The sequence below is a fragment of the Marmota monax genome, unplaced genomic scaffold (assembly GCF_021218885.2).
Source record: "Marmota monax isolate L192 unplaced genomic scaffold, Marmota_monax_Labrador192_F-V1.1 WCK01_AAM20220418_F8-fsc00021, whole genome shotgun sequence".
NCBI lineage: Eukaryota > Metazoa > Chordata > Mammalia > Rodentia > Sciuridae > Marmota > Marmota monax.
This window is the reverse complement of record NW_026695228.1, coordinates 25,191,634-25,218,528: the sequence shown is the minus strand read 5'-3', so window position 1 is coordinate 25,218,528 and position 26,895 is coordinate 25,191,634. Positions and strand designations below refer to the sequence as shown.

The following is a 26,895-nucleotide window of genomic DNA, read 5'->3' as shown; positions in this document are numbered from 1 at the left end:
CACTTGCCAGACTCTGCAGCCTTCATCCTGGCCTTTCAAGTCCTCTGGGAGGAGGACTAGGCCAGGGGTGAGGAGGGAGAGACATTTACCTTGGACACAAATTATGGGGGCTCCCAAAATATAAGAGATTAAGATAAAAAAATTGTGACATTTAAAAACATCAAAACGAATTCCACAAAGTCCACCGTGAGCCACATATCATGGTTCCAGGGATTGAACCCAGGGCCACTTGACCACTGAGCCATCTCCCCAGCCCTTCTTAAAATTTTTTATTTTGAGACAGGGTCTCGCTAAGTTGCTGGCTTTGAACTTGGGATCCTCCTGCCTCAGCCTCGCCAGCTGCTGGGATGACCGGCGCGCGCCACCACCGGGCCAAATACCAAAATTTTAAATAAAGACGGGGTCCACCCGGGCTTGCACGATCGGCTTTTCCTCTCTCACTCTGGTCCTGGCCCGGCCTAGGTGAGAGTGTCACCATGGCCCAGCGACATCCACAGCTCATCACAGGGACAGGTCGGGGAACCTGCCCCGTGGGGCCCTTCTGTGCGGTGCGCAGTCCCCAGATGCAGGGGCACATTCAGGAGGCTGAGTGATGTCCCTCCTGTCTCGGGGAGGTGGGCGCCCTGCCCTCCGAGCCCCGCCCAGGAGCCCTGTCCTCTGAGCCCCGCCCCCCGAGCCCCGCCCCAGCCCTGCCACGAACCCCGCCCCAGCCCCGCCCTCCGAGCCCCGCCCCAGCCCTGCCACGAACCCCGCCCCCAGCCCCGCCCACCGAGCCCCGCCCCAGCCCTGCCACGAACCCCGCCCCCAGCCTCGCCCTCCGAGCCCCGCCCCAGTCTTGCCACAAACCCCGCCCTCCGAGCCCCGTCCCGGAGCCCCGCTCCCCGAGTCCCGCCCCCCAAGCCCTGCCTGGGGTCACTTACTGTGGCCAGCCTTCTCCCGTGGACACGGTGAAGAGGGTCAGCAGGGCCCACAGCACGTTGTCGTAGTGGAACTCGTATTTCTTCCACTCCCGGTCCCGGGCCTTCACCTCGTTCTTCTCGTAGAGCAGGTACTTGCCGCTGCCGAGGGGGGGGCCGTGAGCCAATCGGGACTGGACTCGGCTTGGGCCCCCAGGGACGGGAGGAGGAAGGGGGACACCAGCCCAGGCAGCCCAGAAGCAGTGACCCCGATGGCTCCTCCTGCGCTTTCTGGGGGGCTGTACGTGGGTCCAGATGGGGACCAGGCTGCCTGGAGATGTCCCCACCCTGCACCAGGGAAAGGCCAGCTCCCAAGTGACACCTGGTGGTGTTGATTCTTGGTGTTGGGCTGGAACCAGGGCTGCTCCACACGGGGCCACATCCCAGCCCTTTTTATTATATTTAATTAATTAAAAATTGTGCAGTCCCGGGATTGAACCCAGGGGCACCTGACCTCTGAGCCACCTCCCCAGCCCTTTTCATATATTATTTAGAGACAGAGTCTCCCTGAGTCTCTTAGAGTCTTGCTAAGTTGATAAGGCTGGCCTTGAACTTGCAATCCTCCTGCCTCAGCCTCCAGAGAGGCTGGGATCAGCCTAAGTCTCCGCATCTGGCTAGGATCCTTCCACTTTTTGCAGCCAAGTACCAGTTTACCCCAGTGACGGCAGTGACATCCTCACATCCTGGGTTCAGCACCTGGGGGTCAACCAACTAGGGACTGAAGGAATTCTAGCAGAGAAACAGCACAGCCTGCTGCAGCGTGGGAGGTGTGGCAAGTCCCTGGGGGGGAGTGAAGTCTGCAGGACACCCCCACGAGTACCGAAGCACCTTCCTGGGCTGAGCTGAGAGACTCCACTGGGACTCTGATTCGGAGGGGGTTGAGGCCCGGAGTCCCTTTCCCACAATTCCAGAAAGCTCTGAAAACTAGACCTCTTCCTCCTGACTCAGGAGCTGGTAAGTGACAGGCCACAGACCATATCTGCACCACGTGACATTTCTGTCGACCCCCAAGCTAAGGATGAGTTTCACAATTTTAAATGGTTGAAAACAAATTTTTAAAATGCTGCTGGGGTGCAGGAGAACCACAAATTTTCAAGGCCAGCCTTGGCCACTTAGCAAGACAAAAAAATACAAAGGGCTGGAGAGATGGCTCAGTGATACAGCACTCCTGGGTTCGATCCCCTATATCAAGGGGGGAAAAAAGTTCTCATGACAAGTGAAAATTATATGAGATTTGCACTTTAGTTTCAGCCAGGCCTGGTGGCCTGAGGCTGCAGACTTGGTTACTTGGGAGGCTGAGGCAGGAGGATCACCTGAGCTCATGAACTTTCGAGCAGTATGGGGCAACACAGCAAGACCCCGTCTCTTAGAAAACAAGTCTCATTTCCAGAAATGAAGTCCGATTGGAACATAACTAGGCCTGTTCATTTACCACTGGCTCTTTTTTTTTGGTACTGGGGATTGAACTCAGGGGCACCTGACCACTGAGCCAATCCCCAGCCCTATTTTGCATTTTCTTTAGAGACAGGGTCTCACTGACTTGCTTAGGGCCTCGCTGTTGCTGAGGCTGGCTTTGCGCCCACGATCCTCCTGCCTCAGCCTCCCCGGCCACCTGGCTCTTGACAGAGAAAGTTCGTCTCCTGCTGACCTCACTCACTTGGCCACAGCTGGTGGACAGGGCTCACCCCTTGTGGGGCAAATGGTTTCCTGCATCAGGAGGACCGTCTCCTTGGCCTCGGGGCTGCCCTGGACACAACGGAGTGTCAGGAGGGCTCGGGGCACACACTTCCTGCATTCTGAACACACCTGCCCCTCAGCCTCCAAAGGAGGGAGCAGGGACATGTACTGCCAGACCGCGCCTCACCAGGGCGGCCACCAAGAGGCCACCGAGAGGCAGAGCGGTTCCCACTGATCCCGCAGCCACCCCGGGGCTTCAGATGACCAACCTTCCTCCTCCAGAGCCAAGGCGGCCACCCTTGGTTCACCCCCAGGCTCAGGCCCAAGAGCCACGTCCCTGTCCCCGCGGTCCCCACTCCGGGGGCTGCCTGGGGAGGGACACCCACCGGCAGTCCTTCTCGAACTCCTTGGACTCGTCGGTGCAGTGGAAGAACTTGCCCTTGAAGAGCTGCACGGCCACCACGGCGAAGATGAACATGAAGAGCATGTAGACGATGAGGATGTTGAAGACGTTCTTGAGCGAGTTCACCACGCAGTCGAACACGGCCTGCGGCGGAGGGGCGTGAGCGCGCCAGCCACCAGGGGGCGCACAGCGCTCCTGCGGTCGCCACCCAGGGACGCGCCCGGCCCCGCCGCCTTAGGGAGTTTGGTACGTGAGGGGACATCTTGGGCCAGTCCCTTGCAGATACAGAGGGAGGCCTGACCTGCTACCTCACCGCGGAGGTCAGGCCCAAGTCACTCAGGGAGGGTCACCTGGCTGCGGAAGTGTTGGAGCTGCTACGAGTCCAGTCTCGGGTGTCCCCCCGCCCCCTTCTCCTTGGCACTGAAGATGGAACCCGGGGCACTCTGCCACTGAGGTACGTCCCCAGCTCTTTTTGAGGCAGGGTCTTGCTAAGGTGCTGAGGCTGTCCTCCAACTTGGGATCCTCCTGCCTGAGCCTCCCGAGTCGCTGGGGTCACAGGTGGGCACCACCAACGCCCAGCCTCGGTCTTGGGTTTCCATGCGTCTGAACCCCTGGGCGGCTGCCCCTTTCCAGGGCCTTTCCAATTCGGCGTGTGGCTCTTCAACTGGGGCCCACAGCACGCTCAGAGCCTCTCCAGGGGAGGATCCTCACTGGAGAGGCCTCTGCCTGTCAATTCTGTGTTCCTGTCACCACAGCCCCGGCTCCCGGTGCCCGGACTCCTGGCCTCCTCCCTCCTTCCTCCCGGGCAGTCAGGGGCTCTCTGGATTTGAGGTGACCCTGTGCGCATGACGCAAGACGGACTCCTTCTGTGCCCCCCAGGAGCCAGGGTCCACCCCCGGCAGCTCGGCCCCAGCACTCTCCCTGGCCTCCCTGGGCTCCTCAGGGCCATGCCGGTTCCACCTCAAAGGCACCAGGGGCTGCCGCAGCCTCGTGGGACACAGAGGCAGGGTCCCCAGTCGCCTGGGAGGGGGCTCATGGCTACCAAAGGAGCATCCCAACGCTAGCCCTGACCCCAAAGGGCAGCCACAGTCCCTCTGGTTGTCACAGAGCCAAGAAGGGACGCCATCAACGGATTCCAAATTCCCAAGGGATGCTGCCTCCGGAGGGGACATCAGAGGCTGGTTTGGATGAGGCTGAACCTCGGGTCACAACCTCCTCCCCATCCTCCTCAGTGCTGGGGCGCTGCTCTGACTGCGGTATGAACGTCTGCCCTGGTCACTCTCCAACCCGGGCCCACAGCACGCTCAGGGCCGCTGGCCGCAGCCGTCCTTGGCTACGTCTTAATGACAGGATCTTATTTTCTTCCAACAGATACGCATTTTACCTTCTGTGAGCACTGGGTTCTGGAACTTGAGAGAGGTGAAGCCGTACTTCCTTTCAAAGTAAATTCTCTTAAGTAAAATTAATAAATAAGCTGGCTTGATCGGAAGCCAGTGGCCGACCTGACATATCGAGAGAACACTGGTGGCCCTTGGGTGGAACAGCAGTTGTTGGAAGGCTAGGGTTTGTTTTCCGTCTTTTTTTGGAACAAGGAGCTTTTGGGAATGTGGAGTCTGGCTGTTTTGCTACAGGGGTCTGGGGGCCTAGACCAGGCAGGTAAGTTAAGAGGTCATGGAAGACCGGAAGCCCAGCTTCCTGCTGCCCTGACGAGGGCTGTGCCTGTCACCCACGGGACACCCTGTGAGGATGAGGGAGCGGGACCCTGAAGGCAACACATTTCACCTGGTGGGAAATTACACACGGAGGCGTTACGTCTTGCCCTTCACCGCCACCTGCAGGCCATCTGTAGTGACACCCAGACCCGTAGATGAGGGCGGTGCTGAGCTTTACCAGCGGCTCCTTGGATCAGTGGTGGGGGTTTTGAGCAGTGCGTGACTTGTTCAACTTTACGCTGCCAACCTGACGGGCCCCCTCCCCACGTGCCCCAGTCTCACCTTGAGCTTTGGCAACCGCTTGATGGTTTTAAGAGGTCGTAGCACCCGGAGGACTCGGAGAGATTTGATGGTGTTGATGTCCTTCCCTTTGCTATTGCCACTGTGGACGGATGTTAGGGGGAGAAGGGAAGAGAGGCTGGGTGTCAGGCTGGGAGGCGGGAGGCCCCAGCTCCGGGCGCTCCCACCCTCCCCTTCCCCGCGGGGGCTGGTTTCCCACTCCCTGCTCAGGGAGCCGCCAGCAGTGGGTCTTGTGGCTTTATTTTCGGGGTTTGCTGAAGGCTCTGCCACTTGGCTGGACCTGAGCAGGTGCCCGAGTGGGCCCCGGACCGGCACGGGGAGCTCGCTGCCCCAGCCCCAAATGCTTGCATGGCCACCTCTAGAAAGCGCCTGGCCTGGGGGGCTGGTGGCCAGAGCGTCACTTAGCCACCGTCTTGGGGGCTCCTAGCAGATGGGCGTCCCCTCTGCCCAGCAGGACGGGGGGCATTTAAAGTGGCCCTCAGGCCAAGGCCCCCTCCGCGTCCCCGGCCCACGGGGCAGCAGCCGCCCTCCCAGCTGCCGGGTCGCGCCTGGTTCCACGGCGCCTGAGCCCTCTTTGCCAGGGAGGTGACAGCAGAGCAGCCTGGCCCTTCGTGTGCCACCCAGAGACACCACAACACCCTCGGCCACCACCCTTCAGACTCCAGAGGACGACGCTGGGTGGCCCAGGCTGTCAATGGCACTGACCCAGGTGAGCAAGCCAGAACCCGAGGCCGTGCTCAACCACTTGTCCTTCATCTGCACCCCTGAGGTCATGGCCTGAACGTCCCCGTCCCTCCTGGCCACCCTCTGAGGTCAGACCCACCCCTTTTCCCTCCCGCCCTCTCCCCCAGCCTGGGTCTCCTCTTCCATCTTTTTTTTTTGGTACCAGGGATTGGACGCAGGGTCACTTGGCCACCGAGCCACACCCCCAGCCCTGTTTCGTATTTTATTTAGAGACAGGGTCTCACTGAGTTGCTTACGGCCTCGCTGTTGCTGAGGCTGCTTTGAACTAGAGATCCTCCTGCCTCAGCCTCCCGAGCCCCTGGGATGACAGGCGAGCGCCACCGCGCCCGGCTGCTCTTCCCTCTTTTCTGTACCCAGTGGCCAACGAGGGTGGCCGGCTTGCTGGGGCCTCTGAATTCTCACAAGAGCAAGTGACTTCCAGGTGTGGCCTCAGGGCTCCTGGAAACCTGTGCCCACTTACCTTCCCGTGCACCCTGGGCGCACCTCCCCTCCCCGGCCTCCCGAGACCTCCTTGTCCTGCCTCCCTGCCTCCAGCTCCGCCAGCCTCCGGGGCCATTTGGGAGTATCTCAGCCTTGGGACAGAAGGTTCCTCAAACCCTCCACCCGGGCTGCGACCTCCTCGGTGGCCATTCTCCATGTCACCGGGTTCTTCTCCCCACCCCTCGCTTGCCCCTGTCGTGAGGTTCAGGTCGGAGTCGGGGCTGCAGACCCCGACCTCTGGGCTCCAGAGACCCCAGCCTGGCGCCAGGGCGTCCAGTGCGAGAGCGTCTTTCCCGCCATCTGCTCCCTCGGGCTCCCCCCTCTTGTTTCTCGGGGACCCAAGGGGACGCCTGGGCCTGCAACTCGGGGGCCGTGGTTTAAACCCAGGTCCCCCTCATGAGCGCGGGGCTGCGTCCCACACGGGAGACACGAGTCCATGGGGACAGCCACCGGGGGAAATCGGGGCAGAGCAGGACACGAATCCAGGACCCCGGCCGTGCGGGCAGATGGTTACTTCTTGGTGGCTTTGGGGCCTTACTACTGAGAGGAGCCGCCGAGGGCTGAGGAGCCCCTGGCACCCACCGGCTCCCTTTGGAGGAAGCACCGGACACAGGTGCAACAGCGCGGGTCTCTGGCTCCTGCGTCGGAATCAGTTTGACGCCCGTGGTTCTGGCTCAGGCCGCCACCTGGTATGAGTGGCTGAGGCTGGCCTCGAACTCGCCATCCTCCTGCCTCAGCCTCCAGCCACTGGGATTCGAGGCGCGGGCCCCTGTGCCTGCTAAACTCCCCCAGTACTGAAGACTGGGTCCAGGCGCACAGCACCACGCCACACCCCAGCCCTCTACATCGCTGAGCAGACACTGGCCTCTGGAGACACAGAGGCGCCCTGAGGAGGAGCCAGCTTCCCGGCACTGTGCGGGGTGAGGGTCCCCTGGGGCGGGGCACATGCCCCCTGGAGCCAGCGCCTGCTCCCTCTGGGGTCCTGGGGACCCTCGCGGCTCTCACTGCCGCCCTGCCCCGGATCCCTGAACCTGCTGAGCTTGGACCTGGGAGGACACCCCTGGCCGCTGTGGTCTCCGCAAGAACCAGCGGGTCGCGGTGGGGGTCGCGGCTGTGGCCCTCGGGAGCAGGTTCTGGTCACCTCCATAGACAGGACAGCAGCAAGGACACAGGCCACAGAAGAGACCCAGAGAGCGAGAGACAGAGCGCGAGAGACAGAGAGAGCGAGAGACAGAGAGCGAGAGACTTTACCGTGTGCTGCTCCTGGCGAGGTGGCGTTGGAGGGAGAGACAGATCGTGAGCGGCCTCAGAACAGACACTGGCCACACCTGGGTGCCCCAGCCACCTGGGCTGAGGGGCAGCCCCCCGGCTCTGCCCCTGGGGTCCATCCTTCCATGGAAGCCCCTCCCCCTGGTCCCCACCCTGGGCAGGCCACAGTCCGTCCCAGCCCGTCCCAGTGGCAGGACGCCCCAGAGCTGTCAAGGTCACTGCCAGGGGCTGTGGGAGCCTCTTAAAGGGGCAGCATTTGGGGGAAGGACCTGGGTTTGAATTCTGCCTGCCTCTGCCTGGCGGTCCTCATCTGTGACACCGCCGGTGGCCTCCAGTGTGCCCCGCGGCCTTGGCATCACAGGTCAGCAGAGGCCACCCTCAGGGTCCTCTGCACCGGCCGCACCCTCCAGGGCCGCCCTGGAACCAGGCTCAGTCTCAGGGCCAGCCTGGGGCAGCCCGAGGCCGGGCCTGGGTCTGCAGCACCTGACGAGCCTTGAGTCCACTCCGGGCACCACCAGGCTGGACGAGGGCAGGGCGCGAGGGATGCGGGAGCCCCCGGGCGGTTGGTAGGTGTTTAGGCCAATCTGCCTCCAGTCGCCACGGCAGGGGCCTGTGGTCGCTCCGAGGGAGGCTGAGGCAGGGGGGTCTCCTGAGCCCAGGAGATCGAGGCCAGCCTGGGCAGCACAGAGAGACCCTTAAAATAAAACAAAAAACTGCCGACTTTAAAAGGGAGACGCTTCTGAAGTTTCGGCCGCTACCCTCTCCAAAGCACGTGGTCCTCAGGGTTCAGCACTTGAGAATTAAGTGACACACGTGCGATTGTGTAGCTTCTACTTTCACGACTAGGAGGCATCCGGTGACAGAATGCCTCAACTATTGACCGCATCTTCTGAATGTCACCGCACTTGCCTGCAGGAAGATGGCACCATTATGCCAATTTTCCAGATGAGGAAACTAAAGCCCACAGAGGGAGACTGATTTCCCAAGGGCACACAGCCAGGAAGTGGTAGGTTGAGATTCAAACCCAGGTGCATTATCTTGAACTCTGATGTTCCTGTTTCATGAAATATAAGAAAAATGGTGCCCTCGTGGGTGGGGCAGATAGCCTGAGGGCTCCTCTTTGGCTTCCTGGAAGTGCAGCTCCTAAGGATGCAGGAGCAGCTTGATCAGGGTGCTGTGCCAGCTGGGACGGCCCGTGGTCCTGCCCTGGGGGAGGAGTGGCGGCCCCAGATGGACCCTTGGCAGCGAGGGCGGGATTATGATCTGCCAGCTGCCAAGGAATGTCAGCTGGCTGTCCCATGCATGGGCACAGAGCGGGACCCGCTGGCCCAGGGCTGGTGAAATGGTGCGTTAATGGTGGTCACATGGATATGGCTGGTCAGTGATGAGGGACACACACACCACACAGAGCTGTCTGAGCAGAGGGCAGGAGCGGGCAGGAGGGTGGAGACAGGCAGGAGGCTTCGACACACCCTCGGGGCACCCAGGGCGTCTCCCACACCAGAGATGGGGCCACAGTCACAGCAGTGGGGAGGGGTCCCTTGCCTCGACCCACCAGGGCCGCAGAGCCACGGGCAGCCTCCTCCTCGCAGCCCCGGCTCCCGGCTCTCGGGTCCTGGGGTCTGTCTGTGGCCCGCGAGCTCGCGGTCCGGGCTGGGGCCGGGGCGGCTCTGTCGCTGGGACCGCAGAGTCCACTTTGGAGGTCTGTGTCCCTCCCCAGCCCCCCGGGGGTCAAGACTGCACCCGGGCGACTCTCCTGCCCTCCAGCCCAGGGTGCCTAGCGAGGGGGACACGAGGAACGAGGACACCCAGACCCCTGCACATCCAGACAGCAGCTGGACGCGGGAGCCGGTCCTAGGAGAGGAGGCTGGCCCAGTGCTGGGGAGCCCTGCCCTCCCCGTGAGCAGACGGACACACAGCAGAAGACCCGAGAGGAGAAGAGCCGCGGGGCCTCGGGGCACCCGCTCCACGGACACCACACGTGACGACAGGAAAGGACAACACGGTCCTCACAGGGCCACACGCCTCAGGCAAAGGAGGTCAGAAACCTGCGGCCAGGGGGTGACTTGGAAACTACCTTTGGGATGCGTCTCTCACCCCGTGTCCCCATCGTAAGTGAAGCATGACTGCACTTAAGAGAGTCTAAACAGTCCGTCCATCAAGGGGCCGAGTCTGTGCAACACTGAGACCCTGGCGGGACCCGCTTCCTCCTCCTCGTTATCACTGTGGGGCTGCGTGGGACCAGCCCTCGCTCCACCCAGCCCCTAACACCTGTTTGAGCAGATTGGGTCTGCTTTAAAGCGAGGTTCCCAGCCTGCAGACCTGGTTGCAGCCGTGGTACACACGGCCCGGGAGAGCGACCCCGGATAGGGTGCTGGGTCCTCTGCAGCCCCCCTGCAGAAACGGGGGTCAGCTTGGGAAGGGGACGTGGCGGGCAGCAGGAGGGTCCCGGTGTGGAGGACAGAGTGGGTGAGCCGAGGCTCAGCCCGGGGCCTGTGAGCAGAGGGTGAGACCAGCACCCGGCAGCGTGTGCACAGAGGGGAGACCCAGGGATCCCACCCACCCCACCCCGTCTCCTGAGCTGCTGCATCCTGAGCCCTTGGGGCTGCCGCAGACCCCGTCCCGAGGCCACAGGAAAGGTGGCCAAGGCCTGAGCTGGTCCTCCCATCTGGGCTCTGCCTGGGGACATGTCTCCTGTTGCCAGATGAGGACAGAGTATTGGCCTTCTCCAGGCCACAGCTCAGGGTGACCTCAGGGGGTGGGAGGAGCATAGGGAGGGGGAGGGGGAGGGGAGGAGGAGGGGGGAGAGGGAAGTGGAAAGGGGGAGGGGGAGGAGGGAGGGGAAAGAGGGAGGGGAGGGGGAGGAGTAGGGAAGAGAAAGGGGGAGGGGAGAGAGAGGGGGAGAGGGATGTAGGGGGAGGAGGGAAGGGGAGGTGGAGAGAGAGAGGGGGAGAGGAAGGGAAAGAGGGAGGGGGAGGGGAAGGAGGCAGGCAGAGGAAGGAGGGGGAGGTGGAAAGAGGGAGGAGGAGAGGAAGGGAAAGGGAGGGAGAGGGAGGGGGAGGAGGGAGGGGGAGGAGGGAGGGGGAGGGGGAGGAGGGAGGGGGAGGAGGGAGGGGATAGAAAGGGGAAGGAGGAGGGGAGAGGAAGGGAAAGAGGGAGGGGAGGAGAAGGAGGGAGGGGGAGGGGAGGGAAAGAGAGGAGGGGAGAGACGAGGGGGAGGGGCAGGGAGAGAGAGGGAGGGGGAGGAGGGAGAGGGAGAGAAAGAGAAGGGAGGGAGAGGGGAGGAGAAGGAGGGGGACGGGAGGGGAGCTGTCGGTGGAGGGGGCAGTAGGGCTGGGCTGGGACCTGCAGGTGGCTTCCTTGACATGGCTCTCTGGGCTGAGCCTGGTACAACGTTCTGGCTTCCTGGAATCCAAATTTTCTCAGGGTCTTGCCAGGGGACCTACCAGAGGCCCTGGGGGTCCTGCTTACATACATGGGAGAAGGACACGGGGCCACATTTCATCACATTCTCATGGACACTACATATTGCCTAAAAATATATTTAGGAGACAATTTGTGTCTTGTTTGTATCTTACGTCCCCTGGGTTTGCGTCAGTCATCAGCGTTCTATGCCATTTCTGTTTGCATCCTTTGTTATCTGTTGAGCTTCAGTGTTTCTTCTTGATTTGTGGTTGTTTTTTATATATTAAGGACACCAACTCCTTGTCTCCTTGGTGGCATCCTTTCTCCCCTAATTTGCTGTGCATTTAGTGACTTGGTCTCCTCCAGAGCATCTTAATGATACTGTAGCTCAACTTCCTGGTTATTGTCATTATTGTTTTTCCACCTCTTTGCTCTGGCTGTCCAGTAAGTCATGGCCTTAAAAAGAGGGAGGGAGGGAGGAGGAGAAAGGTGGAGGGGGTGGGCAGAGGGAGAACAAAGGAGAGGAGTGGGCGGTGTGGCCTGTGGCAGGGAGAGGGACAAGGTGTGCCTCTGCCCCGCCCTGGGGGGTCCTGACCCCCTGGCGACCTCCTGGTCCTCTGACCCCATCCTGTTTCCTGGGAAGAACCTCAGCGAGGCCCACTTTTGCCTTAAGCCGGAAAGGGCCACTGTCCTGTCCTCCTCACAAGCCCAGCCCTTCCTGTCTGGCCAGGAGCCACTCAGGGGACCCCTGCACCTGCCGAGAAGGGAACGAGGAGACGAGGCACGGGGGAGTCTGGGGAGAGGGGGTCCCACCCTGGCAAGACCCTCCTCCCTTCCGGGGCTGATCCACTGTGATGGCCACAGGGTACCTGAGGGTCCCCCAGAGCCTCAGGATGTGTCCCCGTGTCGGAGTCAGGGGATCTCCAACCTGCTGCAAGCATCTACAGCACAAGGGATGCAGGCTGACCACCAGGCCCAAGGGGCTGCTGGCTGGTCAGCTCGTGGTCACCGTCTTGGAATGCATGTCCACAATTAGGTGTCACCTCGAGATGCCCACCCAGAACTCAGATGCCACCTGGCAGTGGCTGCTCAGCTCTTGGGGACCATCTGGGAATGGCTTTCCAGAAATCAGGTGGCCTTTTAGGGTGGTGACTGGGCCCAAGGGTGCCATATGAAATGGTTACCCAGAATTTGGGTGCCATCTTGCCGTGGCCACTTGGTTCGTAGGTACCATTTCAATGGCCACGTAGAACTTGGGGACCAGTTTGGGATGTCCACCCAGAACTCGGGGGCCATCTAGTAGAATGGTCACCTAGAACTTAGGTTCTAGAACTCAGGAGCCAAACCTTGGAATGGCTGCGCAGCCCTTGGGCACCATCTTGAGATGACGACCGACGCTTGGGAGTCATTTGGAATGGCTGCCCAGGACTCAGGGGCACGGGGGAGTCTGGGGAGAGGGGGTCCCACCCTGGCAAGACCCTCCTCCTTTCCGGGGCTGATGTCTTGGGATGGACATAAGGGCTACTGTCTCGGAATGGATGCTCAGAATTGGAACCATGGTCACTTAGTTCTTGGGCGACATCCTGAGATGGCTATCTAGAACTTGGGTGCCATTTTGGAACAGCCACCCAGAACTTGGACACCTTAGGCTCTAGGGTGCCCTCTTGAAATGGCTGCCCAGAGCTCGGGTGCCCCTTGGAAGGGCTGCCGGGAACTCATCAGGTGCCATTTTGGAGTGGGTACTAAGCGCCATGGTGGCATCTTGGAAGGGCTGCCCAGCCCCTGGGCACCATCTGGGAGGTGCCATGATCCAGCCCTGCGGAGGGCGGAGGGTCCTAGGACTGCCAGGAGAAGGGAAGACACAGGGCCATCGGTGGACAGGCCCGGGGCCTTCAGGCACGGGGCGGGGAGTCATGCACACTCATCCATGATTGTCTTTTCAGGGGCACCCCAAAGAGACAGAGGTTCTGGGGGGGCTCGCGGAGCAGAGGGGAGATGAGATGTCCTGCAGCACGGCAGGAGGCCGGTGGCGGGCCATTGCCGTGGGAGGAGGAGAAGGGGGATGCCCGCTCCTTCTCTCTCCGGTGACGTGCACAAAGCCAGTGGAAGCTCCTCCTGGTGACATGCGGCACCTCCCGCCACCCAGAGCCCACGCGCCCCATCTCTACGCCCTGAGAGCAGGTCCCCTGAGCCAGCAGGTGGTCTCAGGCTGAGGATGGGGGCCAGGAGGCCAGCGGAGGCCTCGGGTGGGGACTTACGTGAAGGCAAAGGCCACCAGGGCCCCACTGACCACTATGAAGTCGAGAATGTTCCAGAGGTCGCGGAAGTAGGCGCCCTGGTGCAGGACCAGCCCCAGGTCGATCATCTGCGGGGAAGAGCAGGCGCTGAGGTTCGGTCCCTGCGGCCCGCGGGAGGAAGTGCAGGGGACAGGGGGACGGACCTCCCGCTGCAGCCGGGCCTGGGGCAGGAGCGCGGGCCCGGCGTGGGGGGGCGGAGGCCCCACCCGGTGACAGGCAGCGAGGGTTCGCTGGTTCCAGACCTTGGGCTGCCCCTCGATCGGGTCCTCAGCCAGCCCTGGGGGCTCTGCCTTTCCAACCCCCAGGAGTCTGTCCACTCCTAGGCCACCAACCCGGTGCCGCCCTCATGGTCCACCAGGGACCTGCGCTGGCTTCCAGGTCCGCCCGCCCTCAGGTCTGTCCTGCTCGTAGCCGCCAGAGGGCGCCGGCGAACACCCAGCCCTGCGCCCCCCCTCCCCCGGCGCAGAGCCCCGCGGTTGGCCGCCCCCTGCGCGGCTCCTCCAGGCCGTCGCCGTCGCCCTTCTCCCCTCCCTGCCCCTCTCCAGACTCTAGTGGCCGCCCCTCGGCCACATGCACCTGGTTCAGGCCTCGGGAAGCCGTCTGCACCCGGAGGGTCCTGGGGGCTCAGAACCCCGCGGGGCGCTGGCGGCTGTCCTCGCGCTCACCTTGATGACCATCTCAAAGGTGAAGACGCCAGTGAAAACGTAGTCGAAATACCGCAGCACCTGCAGGGGACATGAAGAGGGCACGGGATCACCGACCTGCTCCAGCAGAGACCCCTCCAAATGCTGCAATTGCCCATTGGTCTGTGAGGCCCCCAGCCAAGTCCCCAAGGAGCAGAGTTTCCACCCGGAGGAAGCATATCTGGCATATATGGTTGGGCAGGGCGTGCACTGCACAAAAGCCCCTCCCACCCCTAGATTTGTAGGTTGTGAATGAGACTTTCCAGCAGATGGCAGCAAATCCCATGGAATCCCTCCGTGAGGACGGCGGGCACCGAGGCCAGCATCCAGGGCGCCTGGTATGTTTGCCCCAAGCTCTACGTGCGCTGAGGGGGCCCTGGGCAAGTTCAGGGGTAACTGGATCCAGTCCCCACTGCGTCCTGGTTCCGCTGGGTCCCTGGGCAAGGTGTTGTTTCCGTGGTGTCTCTTAAGCACTGGGGACCTCCTGACTGCTTGCTGTCACCCTCTGTGTCCCATGGCCACACTCTCACCAGGGTGGGTGATTCTCGTCCACCCAACCCCACGGTCTCAGCCTCGACCAGTTCCTGCCTGGATGATCACCGAACCTCAGCCCTGACTGACTCTCTCTCCACCGCGCACAGCCCGGCTTGGTGGTGACCCAGGCGTTAGGGTGTGGCCTGACCAACGGTGGCACTTAAAGGCCTGGTAATTACTGGACACGGCCACCGGAGGGCGCCTGTGAACACCTGCGTCAGGCTCTCGCCCCTTCCCGGCTCCCGCGACTGGGATGAAGTCCGGTCTTCCTGCTGGTCTAGCGGCTCTGCACGACTTTCTGGTCACCTCCCCAGGGACACGGTGCCCTGCTTCCGCCCTTCCCTTGCTCCTGGCCTCCTGCCTCCTGGATCCCACCCAGGGCCCTTGCACAGGCTGTTCCCTCTACCCGAAACGCCCTTCCCTGCATCCCGTGGGGTCCCCCTCCTCCATGCTTGGCTGGGAATGGCTTTCCCGGGGAGGCTTTCGGCGGCTACCTGTCTACAATGCCACCTCCCGGCCTTGGAATCCTGTCCCCGCACCCCTCATCCTTTCCCGGGGAGCTGTCTGTTATGGTATCAATCATCCCGTTGTCCCCCACATCAGTCCGGCAGAGACAGTCCCCATGTGGCTGCTGCAGCTCCTAGTGCAGGGCCAGGCATACAGCAGGCGCTCAAGGAATGCTTGCTGAGTGGGTGCCTGAGCAGCTGGGGTCGGGCCTGCAGGAGCCGCTCTGATATCATGTCCCGGGTGTGGCTGCCACCGGGGTGCGGGCGCGAGGGACCGGGCTGTGGTCACCTCCGCGTCGGGGATTCTCTGGCTCTGCTGAGCTGGGCGGTCCCCACGGTGGGGCGACGCTCCTGGGCGCCGCCAGGGGCAGCAGGAATCCTGGCCCCGCCCACCCTGCAGAGCTGCGCCCTGCGCCCTCGCCCTCCTGGTCAGGCAGGGCGCACGGGGTCACCGTGGGCCTCTGAGGACCCGAACTCCCGCAGCGGGCTGGGCGGGGTGCTGGCCCGGGTCCCCAGCAGGCTCTCTCCAGCCCCTGTGTCACCTGCCCTGCCAGCTGGGAGGCCCGGGAACTAGGAGCAGGAGGGAACCCGGAGGGCTGCCCTGTACGGCTCCGCTGGGCCCCAGCACAGCCTCGGCACAGCCTCGGCCGCCTTCTGATTTCCCTCCCTCCGCCCGCGGGCCTGGGGTGGGGGCAGGGAAAGCCGGGGAGGCCATGAGCAGCGCCCTGGGCACGAACCTACTTAGCAGGAGCCCCAGCCTCCGCCGGCGGGTGAGGAGGGCAGCTGTGGTTCTGGACAGAGAGTGGAGGGGACAGGCCAGGGCCCCAGGAGGTGCCCCGCCCATGGGGTGCGCCCTTCCCCTCTCCACCAGGGCCAGGGCTCACTTCTGACTGGCAGGTCTCAAGGGTGACCCAGGACGGTCACTTGCTCCCCCTTTGCCCCCCACTCTCTGGGACTGATCCCTCCTTCATCAATTGGGGGCACCCTGGCGGCACCTGTCATCCCAGCTGCTGGGGAGGCTGAGGCAGGAGGATCACGAGTTCAAAGCCAGCCTCAGCAACAGCGAGGCCCTAAGTAACTCAGTGAGGCCCTGACTCTAAATAAAGACAGCGTCAGGCTGGGGCTGGGGCTCAGGCTGAGGGCCCTGGGTCCAGTATCCAGCATCTCCAAAGACTACGAGGACAGACCGACCGACCGACTGACCGACCAACCGCCCGCCTGCCCAACGGATGTCCAGCTCGGGGTTGGGCACACACACAGCCAGGGGCCGGGTGGACGGGGCTTAGCAGATCCTGGACCCCGGAGGGTTTTGTTCTCCAAAAGCTAAAAGCTTGGGCTGTTTCTGCCCCAGCCTCCCCTTGGCCTCTCCTCTCCTGGCCTCACCCTCGGGCTCCTCCCAGCCCGTCCTTCCTCCAAAGCTTCATGTCCTCGTGGGAGACTCCCCGGGGAGACCTGGCTTCTGAGGGGGCACCTCTAAGTCACCCCGGCTCAGCCCCCCGCCCCCCATTCCAGGCAGAGCAGGTGCAACTACCTGTCCTGTCCCCCCACCAGGGGACCCAGCCGGGTGGTCCCCTCCAGGGACGTCTTGCCCTCAGAGATGTGCCTCCCCTCCCTGCAGACGTGGCTGTGCCCGAGGGTGTCCCCAGTCCACCCCCACCCGGGCCCTGAGTCTGGGGCTACAGGAGGAAGGGGCCAGCAAGGCGGGTCTCACGTTGTTGCGGGGTGCGTTGGGCTGCACGGGGTCCTCGGCGGCCAGGGCGATGCTGCTCATGGCGATGACCATGAGGATGCACATCTCGAAGTAGCGCAGGTTGAGGATGTAATGGCACAGGCGGCGAAGGCTGTTGGGGACAGATGGTGTGCAGAGGTCCACTCAGAGCTCGGGATCGCAGGCCCTTGCCTTCTACCATAGCGCTGTGCGAAATCCCCAACTTCAAGGGCCGCACCCACCGAGCCATCCTTTATCTAGGGCCCTCTCTGGGTCCTAGGACCCCAGGAAGGCAGGGGAGACCTCACAAGGGGAGCCACTGATATGTCCTGTTTACCCTGTTGAAGTGGCACCCCCTTTCTCCACAGAAAAGCCCTCTTCACCATGGCTGATTTTAGGACTGTCAGCAAGAGAGTCTCTGCGAAAGAGTCCAATGGAGATAAACTGCCTATTTTCCTGTCGCCCTGTTTTACTTGGCCGCTGGCAGGGAGGACACCAGCACTCCAGGTGCTGGACACCCCCTTACTAGTTTTTCACAAACACATCCAGTATAGTAGTTTGTAGAAATGTGCAAACAAGGCCTCTGGCCTTGAGCTGGGCTTCACAGAGATGTCTACGTTTTTAAGATAAGTTACAATTGGGCTCCATGGTAACAGCTGGCAGGGGGAGGAAAGAAAGGGGAGAAGACGCTCTCCCCATCTCAGGTGTGGTCCTTGAAGGGTTAACTTGCCCAGAACAGTGAAAGAAAAAGCTGCTTTTATGTGAACTTCTGCAGACTGTGAACTTCTGAGCCCCTCCCCTTACATGCTGGGTATAAAACTCTGAAACTGCCTGAACTCGGGGTTCAGGGGATTGATTGATTACAACAAAAGCTGTGCCCTCTGAACCTGGCTGCAGCCAAATAAAACTGTTTCCTGCTGTCCTCGGTGCCCTGCCTCGTCTGTCCCTACAGCACTGTGGCTCCTAACGACTCTGAAGTCTTGGTCCCCACACTGGGCTGAAGAAAGGGGGATGAAGGGTTTTGAGGACCGATGGGTCACAGAGATGTCCGTCTGTCTTTCTTTCTTTCTTTGTAGAATCAGCTGTGGGACTGGGGCATCTTGTGACCCCTCTGTGCCTCAGTGTTCTCATCTGTAATGTGGCCTGGAGTACGAAGACCAGAGAGTCACCAATGCAGGAGTGGGACACGGTGGGGTCTCCAAAGAGGTGGTGACCGAAGCTCTGAATTGCAGGCCTTATCAGAGCCCTGATGGCCGAGGGCACCTTCCTGGGTCAGCTCGGGATGCACTATGACAGCGTCCATCTTATACGACTTAAGGAAGGGCCACTCAGGGCTGAAGGTGGTGTTGGGGGGTCGCTCCCCCTCTGCCCCGTGGCCCTCGTCCACCTCCCCGGGGGCCCCGGTGCCCTGCCTGGCCGCGGGCCTACTCACGGGTTGGTGGTGGACAGGATGAACATGGAGCTGTAGGGGGGCATGGGCTTGGGGCCGTCCTCCCCGGGCTCCTCCTCCTCCTCCTTCTTCTCCTCCTCTTTCCTCGGCAGTGGGTCAGGGTTGGCGTTTTTGTTCACTGTTGGGACAAGAACCAGGGCACCCTCCGTGGTTTCCCAGGAGTCTCTGGGCTCCCGTCCACACCCGGGGGCCGGGAAGCTCCCACCCACCCCAGGCGCGGGGCACGTCGCTGCGGCCTCACTGACCCTTGTGGGGGGTACTTCATGGTCCCCACTGACTGACAGGGAAACGGGGGCACAGAGAAGTGCAGTGACTTGCCTCAGGTCACACAGCCTTGAGGGGACACCTGAACCGCTTGGCCCCAGAAAGCCTGTTCCCAGCCACTCTGTGGCCCTGAGTCTGCTGGGCTCCTCGGGGGCTTTGGTCAGCCCTGTCCCTGTCCTGCCTGACCTTCATGCCGAGGCTGGGGGCACCCAGGGAGTGCTAACAGCCCCATTTACAGGGGGACACGGGCCCAGGCCACAGCAGTGTGGCTACTGGGCACAGGGTATGTGGCCAGACTAGATGGTGACAGGCTGGGGCGTGGGGGACACTGGGCGTCCAGGACCCAGGGTGAGAGGAACACAGAGCGTCTCGTTACAGTTCAGAAAACACGGTTCGCGGGTCCAAATGGCGACATTTGGATCCAATATCTGAGATATTAACGCTCCTTGGGCTGAAGCAGCGCCTGTCTGACATCCCCGAGGTCCCCAAGGTTCCCGTGGTCACTCACCTTGCACGACCGTGTGGTTGAGGGGTGGCCCTGGGGGCGGGATGTCCACGGCCGTGTGCTCGGGCCTCCCGGTCCTGGCCGAGGCGTCCTGGCCGCTGCTGGGGTTGGTGACGATGAGGCTGTTCTCGGGGGCCTTGGGGGCGCCAGGGTGCGACGGGGGCCCTGGGTCATTGGGCACTCGGCGGCCGGCGCTGCTGTGCGGGTTGGCGGCCGGGGTGGGCGCGGGGCCGGGGACCGTGCTGTTCCCCATCTTGGCGGGGCTCTGGGGTGCGCCGGCGGGGCCCAGGCTGTCGTGGGGACTGGCCGGCTCCGCTGTGGCCAGCTTGTTGTTCTTCAGGTTGTCCATGTCCTCGGCCAGCGGCGCGTCCTGGCGGCCCAGGTCCTGCTGGATTGGACGCGTGGTGGACAGGTTGGGGCCGGACACGGGGACCCCGGCGCCCTGGTTCTCTCTGAGGAAGGCAGGTCAGCAGAAAAGAACCACAGCGGAGTCAGGACGGCGGGGACAGGGTGGCACCTGCCCAAGACCCGGCAAGGGATGGCCTGGGGTGGCTCAGTGGCAGGGCGCTTGCCTAGCACACACCCGCCTGGGGTCACCCCAGAGCCACAGCCAAACCGACAAACCAAGCCAACCCACCAGTCCCACCGCCCCAGCAGCCCAACCACGTCAACCCAACCCAACTAACCAACCCAACTAACCAACCAACTAACCTAACCCAACCAAATAAACCCAACCCAACTAACCAACCCAACTAACCAACCAACTAACCTAACCCAACCAAATAAACCCAACCCAACTAACCAACCAACCAACCTAACCCAACCAAATAAACCCAACCCAACTAACCAACCAACCAACCTAACCCAACCAAATCAACCCAACCCAACTAACCAACCAACCCATCTAGTTCCACCGCTCCAGCAGGCCAACCACGTCAACCCAACCCAATTAACCAACCCAACCAATCCCACTGCCCCAAGTCAATCCAACCCAACCAACTAACCCAACTGTCAACCCAACCCAACTAACCCAACCAACCAACCTAACCAACCAACCCAACCAACCCCACCGCCCCACCAGTCCAACCATGTCAACCCAACTAACCAAACCAACCGACCTAACCCAACCAAGTCAACCCAACCCAACCAAGAAAACTAACCCGAACCAAGTCAATCCAACCCAGTTAACCCAACCAACCAAACCAATCAACCTAACCCAACCAAGTCAACCCAACCCAACTAACCCAACCAACTTAACACAGCCAAATCAACCAAACCAAGCAACCCAACCCAACTAACCAAACCAACTAAACCAACCAATCTAACCCAACCAAATCAACCCAACCCAACTAACCTAACCAACCCAGCCCAACCAATCCCACTGCCCCACCAGCCCAACCAAATCAACCCAACTAACCAAACCAACCGACCTAACCCAACCAAACCAAGTCAACCAACCCAACCCAACCAAATCAATCCAACCAAATTAACCAACCCAACCAACCAACCCAACCCAACCCACCAAATCAATGCAACCAATGCAACCGACCCAACTAAACCAACCCTACCAAATCAACCGAACCAACCAAACTAAATCAACGAACCCAACCCAACCCACCCAACCAAACCAATTAACCAAACCAACCAACCCAACCCACTCAACCAGCCAAACCAATCCAACCAACTAAATCCAATTAACCAAACCAAACCAACCAACCAACCAACCAAACCAGGCCATTCCATGGCGGCTTAGCCACAGGCGAGGGGAGCATTCGCTGCCATTCTCATTCTATAGATGAGAAAATGGGGATCAGAGACAGACGGGCCCTGCCCCAGGCCACACAGCCAGCTGCAGCACAGCCAGCGTGGAGCTAGCGTGGAGCTAGTCAGCAGAGGCTCCCTCTGACCCCAGGTGGGAGTAGGTACCGGCTGTTTGTACCCACACCTCCCAGAAGGAGAAGCCAGGCAGTCCTACTGTAGTCCCCGTGGGGAAGGCCCTCACCCTCCGTCACATGGGTCACATGGACACTTGGGAGGGAAGTCGAGCTGGGTTGGAGCCTCAGCAATGCCACGTAGGAGCTGTGTGACCCTGAGCAGCCTGACTAACCTCTCTGAGCCTGAGTTCTCTCAGGATGTTTTTATCCTTTTTGGTCCCACGGCAATGGGACCGTCCCCGTGTCCTGGAGACTGAAGTGGTCCTCCCAGAGGTTACTTGCTACGTGACCCCAGAGAGTCCCTCAGCCTCAGTTTATCATCCGTAACGCAGAGTGGTGGCCTGGGAGTCCCATGAGGACTAGAGGTGGCCATGGGACACTGTGGGTTGCTGCCAGGCCTTGGACCAGGGCAGGATTTGTCCTGCTGGGTGTGGGCTCGCCCAGGCCCAGGCCCTCCTCCCTCTTGCCAAGACAGGTCCCCCCGGGCCCGCCAGAGTGACCTCTTTTGGACAAAGGGTCTTTGCAGATGTCATTGACTGGAGGATCTCGAGCCAAGATTGTCGGAGCCCAAACCCACGGCAAATCCTCTCGAAGGGAAGGGAAGGGGGAGACCCGGGGACACAGGTGACGGCCATGTGCTGGCCAGCCAGGGAGGCCACGGGTTGTGGGTGGCCTCAGAGACCATCCGCCTCTGCCCACCGGGCATCATCCCCGTGTGGGTGACGGGAAGTGAATGCTAAACCAGGGCTTCCCCCGCCTGTCACAGCGCCCACAGGACGCTCCCGGTTCTGATGTGCGCGGTGCGTTCTGAGAAGCCAACCGTAAGCTGGGAGTCTGGCCGGGGAGACCTTCTCGTTAAGTACCATGCGAGCCTCCCTTGGCCTCCACAGGGGAGGCCCCAGGGCCCCCTGGATACCAAGACCCCCAGATGCTCAATCCCCCACATAAAGAAGCATTGGCACAGAATCTGTGGAATCTCCTGAAGACGGTCCACCACTTCCAGATGACCAGGGACTCCTAACGTGACGCTGGGCGCACAGTGTTGTTCAGGGGATTCAGACAAGAAAACTGTCCCCCCTCAGTGTGGACACGGATTCACCCCCGAGATTTCTGACCTGCACCTGGTTGAATCCACCGCCACAGAACTGCTTGATACGGCGGAGGCCACCGTCTAGATTTTTAATGAAAGATCTTCCTGCCCCCAAGCAGACCTAATAAGTCACCACTTAAAAAGGAGCCCATCCTTTGGTCACCATCTAAGGAGGTTGTATAAAATCACACAAGCCATGTGCGGTGGCATGTGCCTGTAATTCCAGCAACACTGGAGGCTGAGGCAGGAGGATCGCAAATTTGAGGCCAGCGGCAGCAACTTAGTGAGACCCTGTCTCTAAATAAAAAAGGGCTGGGGTGTGGCTCGGGGGGTAGAGCGTCCTGGGTGAAGCGCCCAGCACCGAAAATAGAGCAGAACACTCACAGGACACGGCGGCCTGGTCCACGAGGACCCTCGGGGTGCTTCCTTGCTAGGTGACATTATTGAGGGAGGGCGAGGGCCCTGGCCTTAGTTGGCTTTGTCCTTCTTCCTCTCAGTTCCCGCTGGCTGTGGGTCAGGGCGTCTGACCAGGTGCAGGCGCAGAGCCTCCTGCACCTCGGGGGGCTTCGCTCCAGTGTCTCCGCGGAGGAGTCCAAGGAGGCAGGAGACCGGCGGCCGGCCTCCCCGCTCCTCCCGGGGCTGGCCTCTGTGCCCTGTGCCCCAGGAGGCCGTTGCATAACTGCCCGCGCCGTCCCTCCCGCTGGCCCGGCTTGCTCTGCTGGGCTGTGGGGCTCCTGCCCGGGACGGGACGCGCTCAGACCCCGGATCCAGGGCTGGTCCCCATTACCTGGGGAGCGAGGTAACAGGAACCCCCATTCAGCTCGCTCCACGCACACCTCGCTGACCCCCGATGGCCCCCATGACCCCTGATGAGGACGCCCCCCATCACCCCGGAGGGCACCGAGGCCAGGGTGGTGGCGAGCGCAGGAAGGCTGCCGGGGGCGGTCCTCGGACCCCGAGGCCACGGCAGGGCTGGCCGAAGGAAACGGGGCGATGGGCGACTGGGGTGCACGGAGCAGGGTGCGGGGAGGCCGCCAAGGGCGCACGGGGCTGCTTCAGGGCTCAGGGCAGGACACACCGGGGCTGGGCGTCCTCTGGGCCTGGGTTGCCATGGCGACCAGTGCAGGTGGGCAGGACCGGGCAGGCCCCTCCCTGTGCCAGGACTGGCCGGGAGCTGTCTGGGGAGGCGGGGCCGCGCCCTGGGGTCCACAGGGATGGCTTTCACTGGGAATCGGCCAAGCTCCTCCTCACTTTGGCCGCCCTGGGGCGCCCCTGCCGGGACACCATGAAAGAGCGGGTGCTGGGGCGAGAGATGAAGGGGGAGGAGGGAGGGGAGGGGACAGACCTCCGTCAACCGTACCGCGGGGACCAAGCCCTCAGGGAGCGGCTGGGACAGGGCCTCAGGGATGAGGCAGGGAACAGGGGAGGCTCGGGGCCGCGGCATCATCCCCCAGAGACCAGAAACTGCTTATTATTTTATGTCTGCAAATTAATTAGATTAATGCCTCGTCTTGGATTCCCCCCTCTTAATAATGCTTCAATCAGCCAGATATGATATGGTGGCCCGGGCTGCAGCCCCAGCTACTCAGGAGGCTGAGGCAGGAGGATGGCTTGAGTCCAGAGGGCGGGCCAGCCTGGGCAACCCCGAGAGACCTCAGGTCAAAAAAAAAAAAAAAAAAAAGGTTGGGCACAGTGGCTCGCACCCATGATCCCGGAGGCTGAGGAGGCTGAGGCAGGAGGGTCTCGAGTTCAAAGCCAGCCTCAGCAAAAGTGAGGCCCTAAGCAACTCAGTGAGACCCTGTCTCTAATAAAAGACAAAATAGGGCTGGGGATGGGGCTCGGTAAAAAAAAAAAAAAAAAAAGCAAAATGTGCTTTCCTGAGCGTTTATCTCCAGTGAGCAATATGACTTTTTTTTTAAACCAGCCAAATGACTAACCTGCTTCTGTGCTGGCCTCAGCATTTGCAGTGTCTATTAATAAGGGACCTAGCGGTGACTGTCTGGTTCCCACGGGATCCACGGAGGCCCTGGTGGAGGTGGGGGCTACTGCCTTTTCTGGAGAGAGGCGAGGCCCTGGGCGATGGGAGGGCTGGATCTCCATCCTGCTCCCCTAGGCTGGTGGCCGGCCGCTCCTGGGAAAAGCCAGTTCCCTCTGCAAAAACGGGGAACTGGAGTGGGGAAGCTCAGGTCCTCACCCTGTGTGTTGATGAGAGTGTGGAGGATAACAGTCGGCACATCCTGGTGCTCCCTACTGCTGCTGAAGCAGCTGACAGTTTCTTTGTGTCCGCAGCACTGGGGACTGAACTCAGGGGCGCCTTGCCACCCAGCCACACCCTCAGTCCTTTTTATTGTATTTGTTTGAAACAGGGTCTTGCTAGGTTGCTGAGGCTGGCCTTGAACTTGCCATCCTCCTGCCTCAGCCTCCAGAGTAGCCGGATGACAGGGGTGCGCCCCCCTGCCTGGCAATAGCTCACCGTTCTTGAGCACAACTGGCCGGTCTCAGGCATTTTGTGATGAGACCACGTCCCCCACCATGTGCCCCCCCATCTGTCATTACTTGAGGGAATTCACAGCGTGAGCTTAGCATACAGTAGGCACTTAGCAAATGGTGAAAGGCTCCATCAGCCCAGTGGGGAAAGCTCGGGAGAAACAAGGACCCACAGGATGGTTTTAGGAGGGCATTGAGGAAATACGGAGACCGAGTGGCGTCGGGCCGAGGGGCGCTGTGGGCATCTGGGGAAGGGGAGGTAGGTGAGCCAAAGGCCCCGCCCCGTGCAGGACGGTCCCACCCAGGAAGACACTGTCCTTTCTCCTTGGCGACTCCCTACCCTCTCTCATGCAAATAGAAAACCCGGCTTGTGATTATCAGAACCTTTCATTTGAAGCCAACGTCGTTTTGACCAAACTCAGAAAACACTCATTGCAGGTTTTTAGTGTGCACCACATTTTTCTGCCTGCAGCCCCTGGACGGTGGAGGAGGCCTGGCCTCTGCTGCTGTGGAACCTCACCAGGACGCAGCCGCGGTCTAGAACACTGCGACACCGTTAGCACCTCCCTTCCTGGGCTCTGAGGTGTCCACAAACCCCAAGTCATCAGCCTGCGCATGCGCAATCATGTCCCCGCCGCCACCAGAACCATGTCACTGCGTCCCCAGAATCCCCGCACTGAAGTGTGGTCCCTGGACGGGCAGCGCTGCCCCCACCTGGGAACTGCTCAGAAAGGCAGAATCTCAGGCTCCACGGAGGCCCAGGTCCTGAATTAGAATCCGAGTTTTAACAAGATTCAGGGGGACACTCTCTCTCTCCCTCCCCACACCCCCTCTCTCTTTCTCTCTCTCTCTCTCTCTCTCTCTCTCTCTCTCTCACACACACACACACACACACACACACACACACACACACGGTCAAGTTTAAGAACTGCCGGCCTCATTTGGACACCACAGAGCAGAATCACTGACCCACACCACTAAGCCAATCAACCTACTGGTCACATAAGGGGGGACTAAGGGGACCCTGGTTTATAATGGAACAATGTCCACACTCCTTGAAGCCGTTAGGCCCCTTTGTGCAGAATCACCTTGAGTACTCTGGCCTGGGGACATGCCCAAGAGCCTGGTACACTGCTGCCCCTTCAACTCTGGGGCCCCCAAGAGCCTTCCCATGCTCCTGGAACACACCAGGTAGGATGAGACTCGGGGAGCTGGGAAACGGTCTAATTTTACTGAGCACTTACTAGGCCCCAGGGCCCTTCCAGGCTCCTTGGACTTCACCTCCTTTCACCCGGCAATGGCCCGATTCCACCCCCTGGACCCGTTTCCCAGGTGGGAAGACAGGTCACTTAGGGCCACCAGCAGCACAGAGAGGCTGGATGAGAGCTCTCCTGCGGGGTGCGGTCCTCCCCGGGCTGCCTGATGTGCCCAGGTGGACGGTCCCCGGGACTCCAGGCTGCCGTGGGGCGCTGCCCTTCGCCCCTGTCCGTCTCCCCTCTGTGAATCGGGGCTGGGGCGCGGCTGAACCCCACTTACTTCCTCCTCCGGTGCCGGCGCTCCTTGTCCTCCCTCCGCGCGTCCGCGTCGTAGGTGGCGGGAGGGCCGTGCCGGTGTCGCCTCCTGCGCTCGCCCCCGTCGGGGCCCTCGCCCTCGCCCTCTCCGACGCGGGCGGGCCGGCTGCCCTCGCGGTGGCGCGCCCGGCGCTCGGCCTTGTCGTCGGCCGCCTCGTCCCCGGGCCTGCGGTGCACGCGGTGCCTGCGCGGCTCCCCGTCGGCGCCGGTGCGCGGCGACCCGCTGCGGCTGTCCCTGGGCGCGGCCTGGCGGTGCGCGTGCCTGCGGTGCGCGTCCCCGGCCTTGGGCCGCTCGGCCTCGGCCTCCCAGAAGCCGGGCGGCTCGGGGCCGCCCTCGCGGGGCGGGTGGTCGGACTCGCGGCCGTAGGGGCCCTCGCGGCTCGGCTCCTCCTGGCCGCCGGCCCAGGGCCTGCGCGCGTCGGGGCCGGCGGGGTCGCGCGCGCGCTCGCGCTCGTGGTAGCGCGCCTGCTTGCGCAGCAGGTCGTCGGCGCGCGGCGGGCCCAGGCGCGGCTCGACGGCGGGCTCGGCGGCGCGGCTCTTGTTGGTGTTGTTGTTGCGGTTCTCCTGCGGGTCCACCACCAGCGGCCGGTCCAGGTGCGTCTTCACGTCGGGCCGCAGGTGGCGCGCGTAGGACGCCTTCCAGCGCTCGTCGGGGTCCAGGCCCGGGTAGAGCGCCTCGCGGCTGGCCAGCAGGTTCTGCTTGCGCATCTCGCTCGTGCGCTGCTCCCACACCGAGCGCGCCGCCTTCTGGTTCCTCTGCTGCTCCTTCCTGCAACGCACGGCCGGTCGGCGCCCCGGACCCGCGCCGCGAGCCCCGCGGTTGCTCCCCGGGCGCGGCCGCGCCCACCCGGATCCCCACGCTCAGCCTGGCCCGACGGGGCGGCCGAGTGGGTGTCTCGGGTGACCTCCCAGGTACCTGG

The 26,895-nt window shown here is 61.9% G+C and overlaps 1 protein-coding gene across 7 annotated transcripts in view; it reads right to left on the bottom strand.

Annotated features, from left to right (window-relative positions):
• The window catches only part of Cacna1a (calcium voltage-gated channel subunit alpha1 A), a 245,765-nt gene that overhangs the window by 36,842 nt on the left and 182,028 nt on the right, over positions 1 to 26,895 (bottom strand). For all 7 annotated transcript variants that reach the window (XM_058576793.1, XM_058576792.1, XM_058576794.1 and 4 more), the window contains 9 exons: positions 25,941 to 26,744; positions 18,897 to 19,345; positions 18,107 to 18,242; positions 16,678 to 16,807; positions 13,909 to 13,968; positions 13,205 to 13,311; positions 5,031 to 5,130; positions 3,020 to 3,180; positions 921 to 1,058 (listed from right to left, as the gene is read on the bottom strand). In XM_058576793.1, coding sequence (XP_058432776.1) covers positions 921 to 1,058; positions 3,020 to 3,180; positions 5,031 to 5,130; positions 13,205 to 13,311; positions 13,909 to 13,968; positions 16,678 to 16,807; positions 18,107 to 18,242; positions 18,897 to 19,345; positions 25,941 to 26,744 — 2,085 coding nt within the window. The remainder of the gene's footprint in view (positions 1 to 920; positions 1,059 to 3,019; positions 3,181 to 5,030; positions 5,131 to 13,204; positions 13,312 to 13,908; positions 13,969 to 16,677; positions 16,808 to 18,106; positions 18,243 to 18,896; positions 19,346 to 25,940; positions 26,745 to 26,895) is intronic.